Consider the following 19176-nt stretch of genomic DNA (forward strand, 5'->3'; position numbering starts at 1 on the left):
CATGCCCTCCGTGGGGGCCCGGCACCCCTCACTCCCCTCATACCTTCTGTGGGCGCCTGGCATCCTTCACGCCCACACTCTTCACACCTTGGGGGCCTGGCACCCATCACACACCTCATACCTTCTGGGGCAGCCTGGAACCACTCACACCTGCACCCCTCACACCGTGGAGGGCATGGCACCCATCACACACCTCATGCCCTCTGTGAGGGCCTGGCACCCATCACACCCACAGCCTGTACTGTGGGGGCCTAGCACCCCTAACTCACTTCATGCCTTCTGTGGAAGCCTAGCACTCCTCACACCCACACCCCTCACACCATGGGGTCTGGCCCCTGTCACTCACCTTATACCCTCTGTGAGGGTCTGGCAGCCCTCAGACCGTGGGGGCCTGCCCCTCATACTCCAGGGTTCCCTGGCACCCCTCACCCCCCACTTTAACTGAAGCATGCAGTGCCAGGTGTTGTTACCCACCCAGTGCCTGTCGCTGTTCTGGACCAGCTGAGTGCTGGGGGGGCTTTAAAAGCTGTAGGGGAAGGAGGAGGCAGGGTGGGAAGTGAGGGCACCAATCTGGGAGAGAGGACTCAGAAGATACCAAGTGTCTTCAGAAGACACCAGGATGGCATCTGGGGCTGGACTCGGACCTGCCTGCAGTCTCGGGGGGCTAGAGGCAGGATGGCTGTGGCCAGTGTCCCTCCTGGCCTTGCCCATGGGCCAGTGTCTAGCTGTGTGGCCTCAAGGTGCTGCAGTGATGAGGCTGTTTGACAACTAACTGCTATATATCACAAGAGCTTTGATGCCCCTTGTCAAAGTCATGAGGCACTTTTTACCAGGAGAGAATCATCTTTCAACCCCTTTTTGTTTTTTATAGGTAAAATCTGCAAAGAGTTGGTTGTTTTTTTTTGGCTGGCTGCTTCTCTTCATTTTGATACCTGTGACTACAGGAGGGGCTTCTTCAGCATTATCACTGTCCTGAAACCTGAGCAGTCATGAGGGAAATGCATTGGTCAGAATTTTATTTTCTGCTCCCTCACAAACTGTTACTTGGCACTTGAGAGAAAAGTTGTTCCTGTAAATATTTTACTTTCTCCTCTCTGTCCCCTGAAGATGAAAACCTCTTCTAGTTTTTTAATGTGTTTTTGAATGAGAATAGAAGAAACAAGATCTGGTAGTTCTACCTAAAAAAGAAGGGTTTTTCTGCTTTCAATATTAGGGCACAGACAGGTGTTCCCTTAGCACACACTTTGAAGGAGATTGTTTCTTTGAAACAAGTTGTCTTTATTCTTTCTTCAGATAAACCAAGGAGTCGATATGCTGTGAATAGCTCTGGTGACACCACAGAAGATCAAGATGGGGACTCCAGGTAGGGGAAGACATTTCTTCTTGCCTAAGAGTTTGAAACAGAGGAGAGATGGCCCCTTGCTCTCTTGCCTGCAGGCGAGTTCTCTCAGACTGTGTGGAAAACCAACTGCCAAAAAGTGCCTTAAAACCAAATTATGAGCAAATTAGTGCTTAGTAATGAGGAGTATCTCATGAGGGGATGCTGCTGATTCTGTTGTTTTCTGGGCAAGGTATATGTCAGGTATTTGGTACTCATTAGAAAAGTGATGTTACTCTTTCAAAACTAGGAGTATTAATCCTCTGGCAAAATTCCACTTCTCTTTACCTGCCTACCTCTAACTGGACATATTGTTCAGTTGCCTCAGATTCTTCCCTAGCTCATGTCATTGTTGTATGGAACTGCTGTGCACTAATGAATAACTAATTTTGTTTCTCCAGATAGAGCTGCCTTTGTGTCTGCAGGGTGAAGTAGTAGCTCAAAAGGAAACTGAGACTTAAAGATAGTTTTTCCACTGCAGGAATTCAGTGGGTAACAGATGCACTGAAAATAGGCAGGGTGGTGTTCAGCGTGCATCTATGTACAAATGGACCCTCTAATTAGTTTTTTTGTGGAGAAGTTGAAATCTGCTGCGTGGTTCTAAATTTGTCTCTATCAGATATGAGACAAATCTGGGAAAGAAAAGTTCATTTTGTCTGTTGGCCCATAGTTCTGTTGCAGATCTTCTTTTGTGATACATGTTTTAATCTCCAATATTAATAAAATGAAGTAGTTGCTGGTCTTCTTTCATGTAAGAGTAAAAAAGAAGCTCTCTTGCCTCAAAAAAAAGAAATGTAGATCCCACCCTCACAAAATGTAACCTTGTTCTTAACTTTGTGATTGTGAATGGTTTACCTGGAATTGAAATCACCTATAACAGTAAACCTCATCAATTCTCTTGTTTTTCTAGGTCTGGGATTTTAGGAAAACACATTTTGCTTGAGGTCATTTGTATCTCTTGCCTCTTCTGGTGTCTTGGAAACCTTCAGCTGCAGCCTCCTGTGGGGTCTGCAGGGAGCACAGTACAGCCTGGGGCACAGCTCCAGTGGGAGCAAGCCCCTGTTGTGGATTTTGTTGGTTGCTGTTTGAATCCCTGGCTCTAGTGTTGCCCTAGATAGGCTGAGGTGGTGCAGGAAGTACCAGCTTCTATCTGATACTGATTCTTGTCTCCTCTGCCATTTTGGTGGGCTGGCCAAAGCACTTAATAGGGAGCTGTGTTTGCTGGATGTTGGCTGTGGTGCTGACTTGGTGTGATACCACTTGTGGCTACTCCAGTGGTGTGGGAAAAGCTTTTATCAATTCAAATTATGGCCAGATGAGAAAGCTGCTCCTATTTTCCTGAAACTTGTTTTAAGTAGATTGAATATGCTGGCATGTAACCTACATCAAACAAAGATTTAGGCCAGACACCAAGGCCCAGCACACTGCTTGTGCTGCTCCTGTGGCTGGGCATCTGCATCCAGACATTCAGGTCTCTTTCAAAAGTGTTTGTGTGTTTCCAGTTTGTTCCTTGAAAAGCTTTTTCCCAGTGCCAGTGTTTAAGTACCCTGTATCCCATACAAGTGATGCAGCAGCTAAATGTGTCCTCTTCTGTTTTAGCAGCTAGTAGAAGAAATCACTGGTGCTCTTTATATACTGAGTACTGTTCATTTATATTAGACAAGAGGAGGTTTGTTGGCAGAGTTACTTTCACTGGACTTGCTGATACAGGTGGAAAAACAGGCAAGTTGTAGGTGCCCAGGCCTTTCTTCCAGCACAGAAAGTACCAGGGAGGCTTTGGAGCAGCAGGCTGCCAGGTTGGGTTGATGGTGTCTGGCAGGTTTGATAGTGTTGGAAGGTTGAGTCTTCCCTGTGCTTTCATGTTCAGTAGCAAAGGTTATTTCAGATTTATCTTGTTGCTGCAATAGTTCTTATGAACTAGCAGCCCAGCACCAGCTGTATCCTGGGTGAGAGTCACTGTTGCTTTTTCCCAAGCTGTTGGAACCCAGATGAGCTACTTTTGAGTTGACTTTTCCTGAGCAGTTGGGGTGTATCTATTTCTTTATGGCCTCAGAAAGGATAAAATGAGATCAGCTAAGCTGCCTTAACTCCCCTTTTCCATATAGCATATTTTTATGCATAACTGGATTTCTTTTAGCCTTCAGGCTCAGGTTTCCTGGTCATTGTTCAGCTTTTTGTTTTTTTTATAGACATGGCAGCCTATTCATGACAATCCTACCTCTGGGCTATTGATGTGTATTTGCCTGTGTTCATTTCTCCTCGGTGGAGCTGTGTGTTTGGGTTTTCAGAATAGAGATTTTTCTCCCTTTTAAAAGCAAGTCAAGCAGCAGAAGTGGTTGAGGTGTGTTGGTGGTGGCCATGGAACAAATGGGTATTTCAGAAGAGTCTGTCACTGTCAAAACAAATTGCCTGTCAAGTGTCTGTCTTTGTTGGCTTCTTCTCAGGCTTTCATCACGTGCTCTTTTCAAAAACATCCTTCAGTTTTTGAGGGGTTTACCAGTAAAACATAACCCTCACAGCTCACAGAGATGTCTGCCAGTCTGGGCTTTTTTTTCCCCCCTGAAAAACGTGAGGTAATTACTCTTTTGAAGCCATAAGGTAATGCTTTGTTACACTGATTTTAAACTTTTTCTGTAGCTTTTCTGAAGGTGGTGTGGTCAGCAAGCAGCAATTCTGATGAAGGTGCAGGTACAGTAAGATGTTACAGCAGACTTGGCATTTTTTAGCAGCATAACTGACTAACTGAAGGAGGTTTGGGAAGTTTGACAGCATCGATGTCATTAATTGGCCAAATGCTTCTGTTATAAAAACCCCAAGTTAGGGACAAACAAGGACGTGAATGTCCCTTTCTAACAAACAGTAGATCTCCTGTGATAACATCTCTGTATCCTCTGTCCCTCTTTCACTAGACTCCAGTGTTCTTCCTTGGTTTTGTTCTGAAAGGCTTCCTTTCTGTGAGCCCCTGCTTTTCCATTCATCCCTTTAAACACACTTCCTGTAATATCACCCCCTTTGTATGGTTTGTCATTTGGGTTTGCTCTACGTTCCCTTTTCAACATGACTAGGAGAAATCTGCTGTCTTTTTGAGTAAATAATTGTTGGAGGGTTTCATTTTGTCCCCCCCCTTCTAACTTGGACAATATAAAGCTTTTATCAGATTCATTTTTCAGTATATTTAGGAAATTTGTTTCAGGAAACAAGTTCTTTTTTCTCATTGTTATTTGGAAAAAGAAGCAATTGACTGTTGAAATGAAGATAGGTATTTGTTTCTCTCATACAAAAGTGAGCCCAGCTGTTAACAGAGCTTTGCTTAGTACCTTTTCTAAAGGAGGTTTTCAGTTTTTTGCCTTGAAAACTTTTTTCAGCCTAATTTTCCCTAAATTTCTGCTTGTTGCCAGACAGAGAGTGAGAAAATGACAGACAGAAAACGACTCTGTGCTTGTGCTGCGAGTTGGCCAGGCTTGTACCTATTGTTTAGATCCCTGGGGGAGCAGCAGTGGCCCTTTGCTGGCTGTGCATGCAGCAATAAATGGTTGGCATCCTCTTTTTCTGGGTCTCATGGGTGTGGAAGCACCAGGACCAGTTGTGGAGAGCTGTGGGTCACTTGGGGCTGTGTGGGATGTTCCTTTGGTGTGAGCACTGGTAATAGTCTAGAAAAGGAATGGAAGTTTAGAATTTGCTCTAAGCCAGGCTGTGACCTCTTCTGTTTTCTCTTCAGGTAAGCATGAACCTAAAAGTACAGTGTAAATACAGCTCCAAAAATGCAGCACATCATGGGAACCCATTTCAGGCTCCAGTGCTAGCAGACTGAGATGCCTGTTTCTCCATGTTCTCAGTCTAAGCTTCAGTATATCCTCAGAATTCACCTACCATTAACTTTTGACTCTTCTCAATAGTTTTATTTCTTTTACAGGAGTTTAACCTTGAATAGTTCATCCTAGTTTTTAATATTATATCTCTTTTTTTTTCTTTTTTTTTTGTATTTTGTGTATTTGCCTCGTTTATTTTCTTCTGTTGTGTTTTGTTTTGTGTTTATGGCCATGTTCCCATTTCAGAGACCAATGTCCTCTAACTGATGAGCAATTGGTTTCGGGGTAAGACCAAACGTTCTAAACAATCACCTTTGTCTAGAATGGCTTTCTTTTCTCACCATCCTTTTCATTGTGCTTTGTTTCTGGTTTCTTGTTTTACACCCAATGATGAGATAATTATATGCTAAATCACAGTGTCTGCAGGAAATGAATTGCTAAAGGTTTATGCTAGGATAATTACAAAGGTCCTACTAACACCTCTGTGCTTCCCTAGGGTATCCAGAATGGGTGTGGTACCCTTCCCTCTGTGAGCTGAGGAAAGTTTTGATCCTCTGAGAATGCAACAAGTGTGGCCTTGGCATTGTAGTTATTCCAACAGGCAGCCCTAAACCAAATTGCTTTCTGATGAGCAATGATTTAGAAGTACAGAACAGTGAGTGAACTGTTTAATGCCACTTGTGGAGGGCTCCTCAGAGAGCTGGTTTGGAGCCGCTGTGCTGGTTGCTGGTGCCCGGTGTCCCACTGAGCTGGGTGTACTTGTCCCTGCTGGAACAGTGTTTATCTCCACCCAGGGCCCCAGAAGTATTCAACTGCATCTTGAGTCCTCCCTCAACAGAAAGATGCTCACCTCACTCAGCTCCCATTCTAAACCACTTCAAAGAAGAATTCCTTATGAAAACCTTACTTTGAATTCCGGTGGCATACAAAAAATGATTCCCCATTCCTGGGGAAGAGGAGCACTTGTGTGAGAGATTGTTTGCTCCCCCCCTTTCCGTGTGGTCCAGCAGTTGTTGTTTCAGCTGGGTTTCCAGAGGAGATGCTGGTGACAGCAGTCCATCTGCACTGGTTTGGTTTGTGCTGTGCTGCTGGATTGTCTGCTGTCGCTGCTGCGCTGAGCTCAGGACAGGAGTGTAGGATATTTTGGGCAAATCAAAGCTTTTGTTGTTTGTATTTAGGTTCTGCCAGCTGAATTCCTTAGTCCAGGGGAGGTTTGCTCCCTTCTGGAAGTCGCAGTGCTCAGGCTGAGCTTAGAAAAGGAGAAGGGGCTGTTGCCGCCCGACTGCGAAACCTAATCTGCTTCTAACAAACTCCTGGGCTCTGATAAGTCAGTATTTTTAGGTTGTCTTTATATACCCCAGAGATTAGGAAGTCAGTATTAAAATATTAAAAGTAGAAGTGTTATTTTCTATCATGAGATGATGCAGTGAAACGATGGGAATAACGTATCTGCTGTCCCTCAACCTCCCTAACACCCTGAGGCATAAGAGATGTACAAATTATGTAAAGCACTGGAGGAAAAACCCCCCAAACCAGCAAACCCAATAATTCTAGGTTGCTAGACCAGGAGGATGGAGCTGGAGTCCAGGTCACTCTCAGGAGAGCCTGTGGTGCTACCAGGTGTCTGCACCCATCAGGCAGCACCTATGTAACCCATCACAGGGCTTTGTACCCTGAGCATGTCAGCTGGCTGCAGTTGCAGAGCTCTCTCAGAAGGCGAAATCTCTGCTCCTGAGAAGATACCAAGGACTTTACACCTGCAGGGTAGGGTGGACAGAGGGCTGTAGGTGTCCCAGGCTCCCCTGGGGCACCACTGAACACCCTCAGCACCACGTTTAGCTGCTGGAAGATCTGCTGCTGTAATTCCTGGTGAAAGCCAAATCTTAACAGCGGTGAAAGTCATCATCATGATCAGTTTTCCAGCTCCCAAGGTATCATTTGCCAAGGCTGGGGGAGGGAAGAGTAACTAATTTCTCACCAGCAAGCAGGCATTTTGTCATTTGCCCTCCTTTCCCCTTCACCCCCCCAAACATATGCTCGTTTTGGATCCCTCACTGTTACAGTCTTCCTGGCTCCACCATGAGCCAATTAACGAGCACAGCAGAACAGGGTGAAAATGGGGAAAAGCTCACTGCTGTCATGGGGACCTTTTTCCTGGTTTGAGTGTCACCTCCAGGGACTGTCAGTCTGGGTCCTGTTGAGGACACTGCCCTTTCCTCAGGAGCAATGGGTCTTGTTCAGCCCAGCACAGTGAGGTGGCCGAGGAGCGTGGGCTCAGTGGCCCCAGGAATCTCTGGCTAGTCTGCCCATCTCTCTGCTTGCCCTTTAGCTGTGTTTGGAGCTGAGGGGTCAGGGACTTCGAAGTCTGTACACAGCTGCTCATTCCATAAGCCTGCTTTGGTCAGGACAACATGTCTGTACAAACACTAGGGACTGTTGCAGTGTGTAACCTCCCCGTGATGTCCTTCATCTTCAGTTTAGGTAGATCTAATAAAAGAAATACTCCCAGGGTCATATGCAGATGAATTTGTCTGAATTTCTGTAGCACTCCGTAACTCACTCAGAGCAAACCAGGAGTATGGCACATTAATTCCTTCTCTGGGCACCAAGGGCTTGCTTGTGGCTGAGAGATAAGGTGAGCACAGCACACACCCATGCCTGCCCCTCTCTCAGAGTGATACTGGGTTATCTGGGATACCTGCCTGCTGGGGGAGGGGATGGTCTGAAGGGACACACATCCCTGAATGTCAATAAAGAAAATGAAATTAGAATTTTCATTGTTAAAAAACCTGTCTCATGGGAAACTGGTTTGAAACCCATGTGGTTAAATGGGAGCCTCTGAGAAATCAGAGGAGGAAGGAACTTGCCAATATCAACCCTTGCACCACTCCTGTTCTAGAACAAGGAGTTCTGTCCAGCAGCTGACTTAGATCCTCTTCCCTGTGGGTTTGAGCTCCACTCTCTCATGTTTGTAAAGAGCAGAGCAATGTTGCAATGCCATCAGAATGGCAGCTGCAGAATTCCTCCCTTGTCACACTGGATTCTTCCCCATTGTTGCAGCAGTAGCAAGAATCTTTTACAGGGCAGACTCCTTGTAGGTATTTGCCCTCCTGTCTCACCACTGCCTTCTTCCCACCACTGATGCAGAGCAGTCCAGTAACATCATGGCTGGTGCTGGGAAGGGCCTGTCCTGCCAGAAGTTTGCCTCAGCTTGGTTTATCAAGTGAGAAAGCCCCAGTGAGGCCAGGCTGCTCTCCAAAGGGTGCTGGTGGTCTGCTGACCACTCATTCAATTCTGTTGAGTCACACTGATGAAATTTGGGAGAGGAAGGACAAACCGGTTGTGTGTTTCTTCTAACTGAATCAGCTCTTTCTTGCCTTCCCCTCTGCCATACTGGGTGGCTTAAAGATCTCTGTTGTGCTTGAGTGACAGGCTGTGTCAATATGTAGTTGCTTAGTAAGTTCATTAACCTGCAGCTAAATCCAGGCAATGGCTAACTCGAGCTGTTTTTATATTTAAACAACCTGCATCTAATCTTTCCAATGTATTTTGCTGAGCATGTAATTAAATAAGCATGACCCTGCAGTCTTTGTTGTGAATGCTTCCTGTTTTATAATTGTGATGATCTGAGAGATGTAATTAAGGTGTTCTTAATTTTCCATAATTGGTGGTACTTCAGGTACAGCAGTTTAGACACAATTCACAATACTTTAATGAGCTGAAGGTATCTGTATTTGGAGGAATATTCTGGGGGTGTGCTTTTTGAAAATGGTAATAACTTCTGTTTCTGCTCTTCAAGGTTTTCGGATGTCATCCTGGCAACAATTTTGGCTACCAAGTCAGATATGTGTGGCAAAAAATTTGAGCTGAAGATTGATAACGTTCGCTTTGTTGGCCATCCCACGTTGCTCCAGCATGCCCTTGGGCAGGTACAGTAGAAGTCTCCTCTGGGGACCTGCCTTCTTTCCAAACTGCTTGGCTTTGTTAGGAAACTCAGAATTCAGAGTGGGCGTGTTGGCTTCTGGTCCCATTTTTAGTCCCTGGTGCTTTTACTTAGCTCCAGATAAATGCAGTGAATGGCAAACTGAGGGAGCTGTGTCAGGGATTCACAGAAAGCCCCTTCCTGTTCCTGTAGGCAAGCAGTGTGGGTAGGGAGAAGTAACACTAAGCACTCCAGCTCAAAAAGCTGTTTCTCACTATGTTAGTTATTGCAAGTTAGCTTTTTAGCACCTCTAATTAGTATGGCAGTTAGTTAGAAAAAAAAAACCCAAACCCAAAACCTTCACAAGTGCTAGAAGCCACGTCTGCCTTCTTTGGCTTTTAACTCCTACTGGTGCTGAAGATGAATCTTGACAGTTCAATAGGTAGAATACTGAAAGAGGTCTAATATTGTCTTGGGGACAAAGTCAGGTTGCTGTCTGCATTGAGTCAGGCACACCTCCAGATTGACCAATTGCTCCATGACCTGAGTTTTAGCTGCTTGGAATGAAAGCAGTTGCCACCTAGGCTATGGTCCTTACTAAGTCGTTCACTTTTTCAGGAAAAAATATCTCCTTGCCAATTCTATCGTCCTTCCTATCTATAATTAGAGGTGCAAACAGATTGTGGGCAACTGCTGCTTGATATTTAGAGGACCAGACTGCTTCAATGCAAGTGAGGAGCTGGCCTCAAGCATCAGAAGATGCTAGTGTTCCACTTTTGAAACTCGGTCGTGAGTCTACGAGGAACGTGACAGAGAATCACCCAGACTCAGACCTCCAGTGTTTAAGCTGTTTTGGAAGACAGGATTCAAGCGTCCCCAAGTTGTCCATCAGCAAGCTGCAGGCAAGGCAAGTGAGGAACCAGGCCCAGGGTTCATACAGGGACCCCAGCCAGGAGCAGAAGGACTTAATGAGACTTAACTTGATGTACTTAACGAGGGTCCATGGAGCAGACGAGCCACCTACGATGATGACGTAGGTCAAAGGCCCACCCAGGAGACAGGGCTGGAGACAGGCACACCTCCAGGCCTTGGGCTGAGCTTACATGGACCTCCTAGGTCATGGGCTAGGCTGGTGAGGGCCATCAAAACCTTTGGGTCCCCTCAGAGCCCTAACAGGCTGTTCTCTCACAGTGCAGATTCCTTTATTTTGCTAATCTTGTCCAAAGGGCACAACTTCCTAACTGTGATTGTGAAGGAGGTTGAAAATTTGTATTTGCATTTTTTCCCTGTGTATTATTAGACCTTCTCTCCACAGTCCAGTCAGTTTTACCCTAATTGCACAAGATTTCTCTTCATTTTCAGTTTGTCTAAATAAAATTGCACCTGGGTAGAAAAACAAAGTTATAAAGTGCTGTAAACACTTTTTAATTACTTCTTGTAGGATATTCTTCTCAGGTGTGTCTTATCACCCCAGTAGGCACCCTTGAACTTTCCAGTGTCCAGAATCTTCTAGACATGGCAGCCAACTCTGCTAGTTGCTTTGAGTCTGAATCTGGGACCCTTTTGGTATTAGGAGGAAGGTAGATGGAGCTCAATTCCTGTGGAGCATAGACAGTGGCTGGATGAACCTGACAGCCTCTGACTGGGCTTTCTTCAGAGTTCACACCACAGTAAATGAATCCATAGGACAGCTCAGCAAACTCCTACTCAGATGAGACTGAGGAGTTACAAGATGATGAGTGCCAGACCACTTTTTATGTAGCAATATTCTAAATTCTTTTGCCAGCTTCTCTGCATTTGGCCCATCTCAGATGCTGCATTAGCTGTGCATGCACAGAGGCTGGGGAGAGACCCAGTGTTAGGCTGGCTGGGTGTTTGGCCTGGCCGGTCTTTTCATTTGGGATCAGAGGAGTGTTCTGCAGGGAGCTTCGGGGGTGGCACGAATGTCCTCTGGATTTTGTGCTCCATCTTGTGGCGACTGTGAGTCTTGGATGTGCAAATGCAACTTGCTCCTCTTGGCTTCCTCCGTTCCTCCCCTCCAGAAAGTCCGTGCCTGTGTTAGGGATGAACCTTTCTGCTGCAGAAAGACTTGGGGGAGGGGCTGGAGAATGTGTTTGAAATCCTGCAGGGAGGGAAAATCAAACCTTTTATTTTAGTACTGCAGTTCTAGAGCGTATTTATTTCTGATAAAAGCATTAGTTCATAAATTGATTCAATCCAAATAGGGATTTTAGGATATGAAAGAATGGATGTGTCCTGGCATGAGAGATCTGTGGATTTCTCTTTAGTTAATGTGTTTGACAACTGTGCTGAGGAATGTGCTGTACTTTAATGACATTTTAATTAAAAAAAAAAATCATAGTTCTATTTTTTACAAGTAAAATTTGATGCTGTAGTTGGATTTGCCTGCTCTCTTTTCTCAGGGAATTTGGTTATTTGACTGAGTTAGGCTCTTTTTTCTCCTTCACTTTGTTACTAGATCAAACTGACACTAGTTTATGGATTTTTAAAAAAATATTTTTCAGGTATCCAAAACAGATCCCTCACCAAAGAGAGAGATGCCCACTATGATTCTCTTCAACGTGGTGTTTGCACTAAGGGTAAGGACTATCTTCATTCCACTTGGCAGGGGGATGTGCTTCAGATGTGTAAGAGAGGGCAGCAGGCTCACGTTCCAGTCATCTCCTGTAAAACAGTCAGTGCCTGATTTCACTGGGATGTTTGAATTCAGAGCAACAAACCTCAGCACTGTAGAATATGACACTGACAAGTGGCAAAGTTTCTAGCCCACTGAAAAACAAGTACAGTGGTTCTCTTCAGGACATTTTCTAGAGTTTTGGTTTTAAATACCAGGGCATAAAGGCAAGCAAGGAAGCACTTTGCAAAATGGAACTGAATGGCAAGTCCTGTATGTGTCTGGTCTTCTGTTATTTGAGAGCTGGTCGTCTGCTGTGAGTTTTCCAGACTCTTCAGCTGAGGCTTGTCCAGCTAAGCTGGGCAAGAGGGCAGCCTGGCTCTGGCTGTCCTGTGTGTCAGGTGCTGCTCTCTGTACATGACTGTTCTACTCCACACAGCTCAGCCTTTGGTGCTCAGTTCTGCTCCACAGGCAGCAGGCAGTGTGGCCAGTGGCTAGTGCTTGGCCAGCCTTAAGAGTCAGGCCCCCACCATGGCCTTGGTCAACCCAAGCTTGCTCAGTGCAGAGCCATTCAGAAGCCTGCTGTGGCTCAGAACAGCACAGTTTTGAGCCCTTACTCATGCTGTGTGGTACAGAGACATGTTCTTTTGCTCTAGGCTTTTTTTATTTGTAATTAAATGGACAGTGTTTGAAAGCTTCCTCCTCTTAGCAGTGAGATCATTGTGAGGAGAGTACCAGGGAGCAGTGGCTGTAGCATTAAATGAGAAGCAGGTACAAGTGAAGAATAAGAGGGTTTTGACACTCAACAAGAACCAGGAGCAAATGTATAGTTTTCACTTGGAATTTTTTTTTTCAGGCCTGCTCTATGGACTAGATGTTGGTGTCTGTATTGAGGGCTGGCTAATTAGATGGTATAAACCCCAAGAAATTTCATTATGCTTGACCATTATTTGAATTTTGAGTTCTGCCTTTCTCTTCCCAGCCCACAGGTTACATCTGTGGAGCCATCATATTAGTTTTGTGGCACGTACACGTGTGAAGAAACATTTTAAAAATAAAAGAGGGAGTTGGAAATGGTTGGTTTTTCATGGTTGACATCTGCTCGACTGGACATGAGGTCATGATTTAAAAGCCTCCAGCTCCTTGCTTGTGAAAGGACCTTTTTATTGTGCTTTTTTTCTTTTTAGCACTAGTGCTTTTCTTACCACTGGCTTTCCAGTGGTGACTGGTATGGCCATGGCCACAGTCTGGGTGGCTTGTTGAAGAGCAAGGCTCCCCACAAGGCACATTGAGTCGTGGAGCAGAAGTGTTGGAACCAATGCTCCTCCATTCACAGGACTGCAAGAGCTTGGTGAAAGGCAGTGACTTCTGTATCTAGCCCATGTTTTTCTAGAATCTGATCTCTAGTGGTTCTCCTAGGAAAACTTGCTTCTTGCTTTTGGGCACGGTGATGGTGCTGATGTCATTGTGTGTGTAATGCAGCACCAGGATTAGTGCCAGATGAGACACTTGGCTCCTAGAGACCTGTCGAGTTTCTGAAAGTGCTGTGCAAGGAGGTGGAATTTGTTTCTTTGCACGGTGCAGTGCACTGCAGAGGGTGGGTGGGGGCATTCTGAGATAAAGATGAGAGTCCATCTGCAGTGGCCAGACAGAGCAGGCACGGGCCCAAATGCTCTAATCAGCCCCGGTCCTGCTGTGCTGAGGCTGCAGGGTAACCAACGTGTCGTGACTCAGCAAGAACAGGGGGATCCAAAAGTGATGACTCATGGTTTGCTAGTTTACTTGCCCAGTTATCACTTGCTAGAACTGTAAATTCCTTTGAATATCTTAACAAACACGAAGCAGCTGCTTAGTCAGGCCGGAGCCACCGCCTGCCCCCCTCGTCAGCTGTGCTCACACGATAGATTTTTCCAGCACCTATTTGTGAAACGTTTGGGATCAAATTGTTGATCGTGTGCTGGTAATTCTTACCTTGTTACTGTCTTGGCAGTGTCTGGGACAAACATCAGTGCAGGAGCAGGGCTGAGTGGGCTGCTAAAGGCACCACAGTCCTCGTGCTCCCGGGGAGTTCAACCTGACACCACCATACTCTGCCCCTTCAAATTGCTTGACACTTTCTGTTCTCACTGTGTGAAATTGAGTTCTTTGGTCTCTGTGCTGGCAGAAGGCTCCTTAATTGCTGGAAAAAATAAACCAGATAGGAGCATCATACTCCATGTGCTGTGTTCATTTGCTGCACACAGACAAGCTTAGACCCCCCTGAGTCTTCTCTTTCCCTTTGAGCTTTGTTGCCGCTAGGGAAAATTCCTTCCTTTTACCAGTGCCGGGGGGACTGACCTTTGACACCTGCTGAAGAGCATCATTTTGGCTAGTTCCCCAGCAGTGCAGCCCCCTCAGCGTGGCTGTGGCTGGGGCTGAGGGGCTGACCTGCCTGCTCCCCACGCAGGCCAACGCCGACCCGTCGGTGATCAGCTGCTTGCACAACCTGTCCCGGCGGATCGCCATCGTCCTGCAGCACGAGGAGCGCCGCTGCCAGTACCTCACCAGGGAGGCCAAGCTCATCCTGGCCATTCAGGACGAAGTCTCTGCCATGTCAGAAAGTGAGTGCTGCACTTGGCTTTGTGCAGGAATGTGTCTGTCCAGGAGCACTTCTCTGAAGAAGTGATTGTGCCCTCTTCTTTTGTGTTTCGCCTGGGGTCAGTGTGGACAAGTTTTGATGCTCTGTAGCACTCTAGCAGCTTTTGACTGTGTTTTGCCTCATCCAAGGTCACTATTCCTATGCAGAGATGCCAGCTTTAAGAAGTGAATTAGCTTGTTTACTCTCCCTGCTAGCTCAGGTCAGTGTGATTACTGGAGAGTGTGCACTGAGCCATCATGTCTGGATCTGCCTGTCAGGCTGAGATGGAGGAACGCCTGTGTGGCCTGCTTCACCCAACCCAGAGCAAACTTCCCATGCTTCAATGCTGTGTGCTCAGGCACCAGACTTCTTCTGTGGAAGCTTTACTCTTAAATGTTGTTACCATGGCTAGCAAATAGTTACAAAGCATTTTTAGAGACTGTACTTCAGAGCAATTTACTATCATATGCACTAAGGTGAACTTTTATCAGACAGTGATGCATCATCTTGTTACAAGCATTAAAAATTAAAAACTAGCATGTATAAAATCAAAACCACTTAAAATCATCACTTGTCAAATTCCCAGTTACAGGTGCTTAACTAAGTTGGTGTTTAGGAGAAGTTGGCAATACTTCACTATTACTGTTTTAACATGTAACATGAGTTATTGTAAAAGCTTTGAAAGGTAATTGCAGATCAAAAAGATTGATTCTGTCCCTAAGATACTGGTTGATACCTAGTGGGGGAGGAGGAAACTCTCTTTACTTTGAAATAAGTGGTTTGATTTCTTGTTTTGAAATTTTCTGTAGGCACAGAAGGGCCACAGTCACCTTTTCATCACATCCTACCCAAATGCAAACTAGCCAGAGATCTCAAAGAGACATATGACAGGTAAGTGGGATTTTCTTCCTAGCTCATAGTGTGCTGTGTCTCACTGAAACCTCTTGGCCTTGTTCCTTAGGGTATTATCCACCTCCTCATGCTGTTGGCTCACTGGGATTTGGGGTTTAGAGTGGGAGGAGTGAATTGAAGGCTAGATGTCTGGCAAAAGGTTTGTGGAATTGCTCTCCTCATAGTTACCTTGGTCTCCCTTTGGATATGTGACAGTTCTTAAATTTGGTGATGTGTGTCACACAGAATTAGTTTTTAAGAATTATTTTTTGCTTCCTTAGCAGAGAAGCACATGAGAAGTGAATTCAGAGTTGAAAACATTATAGCAGAAGTGTTGTGTCACTGTAGAAGTGCTCTAAACCTGCAGCTAAGGGGAAAATGCTGCAGCTAGCACTGATGGCAAGTCAGATACTGCCCTGGCTTCATTTAGTTACTCTGTGCATGTCTAGACAGAGAGTTTGCATTAGGTGGTGAGACTTTCAGGAGAAAGGAAAGTGCAACATGCTGTTTCTTGGCTGGATGAAAACTTCTGGCAAGGATTTCAAAGGAGTGTGTGGAGTTAGTGTTGAATCTCAGCAGGAGCCAGGACCAACCTCTGCTCTGACAGCTTGTCAGGTGCTGACTCCTCGTGCAGAGCAGGCACCTCGTTCAGGACACGTGCTTGGTGAAAGACCCTGACAAGGGAGTACAAGAGGTTTTGGTGGGGAGGAAGATGATGTGCCCCTTGGTTAGGGTGTTTGTCAGGGAGACTTGCTCTGGAGTTCCTTCATTGACTGCAGAGTGCATTGTAGGATACGAGACAAACCCTTCAGCCTCCCTGGATTGTGGTTCCCCTTGCACTAAGAGAATGATTCCAAAGCCTCACTGAGAGCCTAAATAATTTAAGGATTGCAAAGCACATTAGGAAACTTCTAATAAGCTGGTTTTTGTAATGTTCAGGAGCTGTGAATTTCAGCTTGTCGATGGAGTGTTGTATATTCTTTGCTACAACTTGCACAAAACTTGTGCTGAAGTTTAAAATAAGGCACTTTTTATGTAGCCTGTAATTCTAATATTAAATTGGGCCTACTACTTACCTTTTTCTGTTCCTCTAGAGCTATGTATTTGTGACTGGGCAAACCCTGGTCTTGTTTGCAAACAGTTTAGTGACACAGTGACATCTTGTGGCATTTAGCTGTGGCTGGAGGAACATACAGCCCAAGGTCATGGAGTGTGCTGATAGGACCTGCCAGTGACATGAAGAGGAACGACTTGAGCACAGAGAAACACACGTTGGTGCTGCCCCCCAGATGTCAAACCGGGCAGTGTCTCTCTCGTGTAGGCATTTTGGGGTGGGGAGGAGCCGTGTGAGTTATATTTTGACACTTGCATGACATTGTCATAAGCAAATGTAAGAAATAAGGTGTTGGTGAAAACAGAAAACATCCATGCATTAGATTGGGAAGCTGTATTTGAAGAGTAATTAACAGTGTTGTTGGCTGGCTGGGCAGTAAGCTGGTGTTCTGTAGTGTTTTTCCATTAATGCTTCATATGAGAGAGTAGGAAACTGCAGCCCTGCAGCCAGAGCAGGTGAGAGGGGCTGCAGCACCTCGCCAGGCAGGCATAGAAGTAAAACTGTTTTTGGGTAAGGTAGAAGAAATATTCTAGCAATAGCATTTTTATTCTACAGCTTCAAGATGAAGAATTCCTTCGTGGCAGCAGCTCTAGAGAGAAGTCTGTGCCATCTTCTGTGAAATGAGGGGTAGTCACAAGTGACACAGGGTTGCAGAAAAGGCAAAGAGGCAAGAATGCATAAAATAAAAGGCTTGTCTGCAAGATGAGGATTGGTCCTGCTCAGATTGTAAAGCCCCTGCCTGTAGTGAATGTTGGATCCAGATCTGGGCACCATGTTGCAAGAATGGTTTGGGACGTGTAGAGAGTGTGAAGGAGTGAGAATGACCAAAGAGGAAAGATGGAGAGACTCAGGCTGTTTCTTCTAAAGGAGAAGACTGCTGAGAACAGCAAGTCTTCAGATGCACGCAGTGACAATGTGCTATTTTAAATTTACAGGGATTTCTGGCATAGCTTTTGGCATAGGGAGCAGAGAGCACTTTGAATTGCAGATGGGAACCCAGCTCTCCATCTGAGATTGGCTCAGGCCAGGGTTTCCTGGTGCCTGCTGGTTTCTGCAGTTCCACTCCAAGGCCTCTTGAATTACCAGGGTTGCTCCAGAGGTGCTGTCTAGCCTTTGGTTTCCTGTAGATGGTGCTGAGGTATTTCAGGCAAGACCCAACACATCCCTCAGCATGTTGGTTTGTACAAACCCACAAGTGTATGAATCTTTTTGGGTGTTGAATGAGATGCCTGGATTTTATAAGGCAGGAATCGACAGCCAGGTCAACTTGACTGTAACATTATTGCTGCTCTGGTCATGGAGTATTATTAAACTGACAGTTTAGAGGTAATCAGCATCTAGCTCCTGGGACCCTTTTTGACTCTAATGGAGAAAATTAGAATGTTTCTGTTTGATTAGTTCAGAAAATAGATTTGAGACTCTTTGTTCATCTTGTCCCCAAACTCCAGCACTGGAAGAAAAACCAATGGCTTTAGGACCAAGAAAGTCCAGTTTCTAGTCCTGCCAGCACTGACAGATTTACCAGTGTTACAGTGAGTGCTCAGGGAGCAGTGGAGTAATTATATGAGATTGAATGCATTATTAGATGTGATTTCTGTGCCTGTACTGTACTATGTAAGCCGACTAATTAGTTGATCAAAGGATGGTCAGTGTGTCCTTTACAAGCAAGTATGAAATCATTTCAAAGCTCTGAGTAGTCACAACCTCCAGCAAATAATGAACTCCAAAGTTAGAAGCTGACCTCCACCAAGCTAGAAAACATAATTAATTTCTGATATGAATAGTATAGACATAAAATGAGGTGTATGTATGTAAAAATTCATAACTCTTTTATAAAATATGAGTCAGGCTTGTCTTTGTTTTGCCAATAGTTATGAAAAAGGAGGCTGCAGTTCTGTGGGGCCAATTTTGGGGCTCCCATTTTGGGGCAGTGGCTCACAGCCACAGTTAAGGGCAGAGCAGAATAGAGCAGAAGTGCAGTGATATTCCCAAAAGTGTTCCCCAGCTTCCTGCATCTCCAGAAGTGGTTTCTCTATATTCAGCAGCCTTTAGCTGATCTCACTCCCCGGAATTAGTCCACAGTCCTGTGAGCCAGAGTAAATATTTAACAACCACAGCATCCTCTGATAAGGAGGTCTGTGGCTTAACTAGTTTCTGTGTTTCTTTCTATTTCTTGTGAACTTTGCTCCTTCTAGTATCATGAGGTGTCTCGTGTGTCTTATGGTGGAGAGATATGAAACAGCTTTTTCCTATTTGCTTCTCCCTGTGTCAATTTTAGACTGTGGTATCTCCTCTCAGCATCCTAATCCCTCACCATGGATCCTTCAGTATCACTCATCGTTTATTATCTAACTGGAGATGAAAAAAAAGAAAAAAAAAGTATTTAACCTACGTTTTCATGGGATAAAATGGAATTTGTGGGTCTTTGTGGGTTTAATAGCCAGTCTTTGTGGGCTTTGTGTCTTTGTGGGTTTAACAGCCAGTTAGATTATGGGGGAATTAATCTATTTTTGCCCTGCTACTCTTGAAGCCTGTGGGAAAAAGGAGCAGTTGCAGCAAGGTCTCTGGATACCAGCTAGCAGGTAGAACAGCAGATGAAATTCAGTATAGAGAGATTCAAGGTAGTGCACCTCAGGCTGAACAACCCTGATGTAGTACATAACTGCTCTGAAAAGAGCTTTTGGAATTCCAGCAGATAGTTCTGTGAAAATGTCACCACTGTGAAAAAGCTCAGGGTACAGTAACACTGCAAAAAATCATCCCTATAAAAAGTGAGGAGTGGTTAGGGAAGGAGCAAAGAACACAAGAGA

The 19176-nt window shown here is 45.2% G+C and overlaps 1 protein-coding gene across 3 annotated transcripts in view; it reads left to right on the forward strand.

Moving 5' to 3' along the window:
• Positions 1 to 1301: 1301 nt before the first annotated feature.
• The window catches only part of NPRL3 (nitrogen permease regulator-like 3 (S. cerevisiae)), a 38342-nt gene continuing 20467 nt past the window's right edge, over positions 1302 to 19176 (forward strand). Inside the window, exons 1-6 of one of the 3 annotated variants that reach the window (XM_008936716.1) lie at positions 1302 to 1363; positions 5434 to 5472; positions 8987 to 9116; positions 11635 to 11709; positions 14191 to 14344; positions 15171 to 15252. In XM_008936716.1, the coding sequence (XP_008934964.1) occupies positions 9033 to 9116; positions 11635 to 11709; positions 14191 to 14344; positions 15171 to 15252 (395 nt within the window). In that variant the 5' untranslated portion in view covers positions 1302 to 1363; positions 5434 to 5472; positions 8987 to 9032. The remainder of the gene's footprint in view (positions 1364 to 5433; positions 5473 to 8986; positions 9117 to 11634; positions 11710 to 14190; positions 14345 to 15170; positions 15253 to 19176) is intronic. The other 2 variants (XM_008936717.1, XM_008936719.1) reach the window with 2 other exon arrangements.

This window comes from Merops nubicus, unplaced genomic scaffold (genome assembly GCF_000691845.1).
Source record: "Merops nubicus isolate BGI_N331 unplaced genomic scaffold, ASM69184v1 scaffold36113, whole genome shotgun sequence".
In the NCBI taxonomy this organism is placed as follows: Eukaryota; Metazoa; Chordata; class Aves; order Coraciiformes; family Meropidae; genus Merops; species Merops nubicus.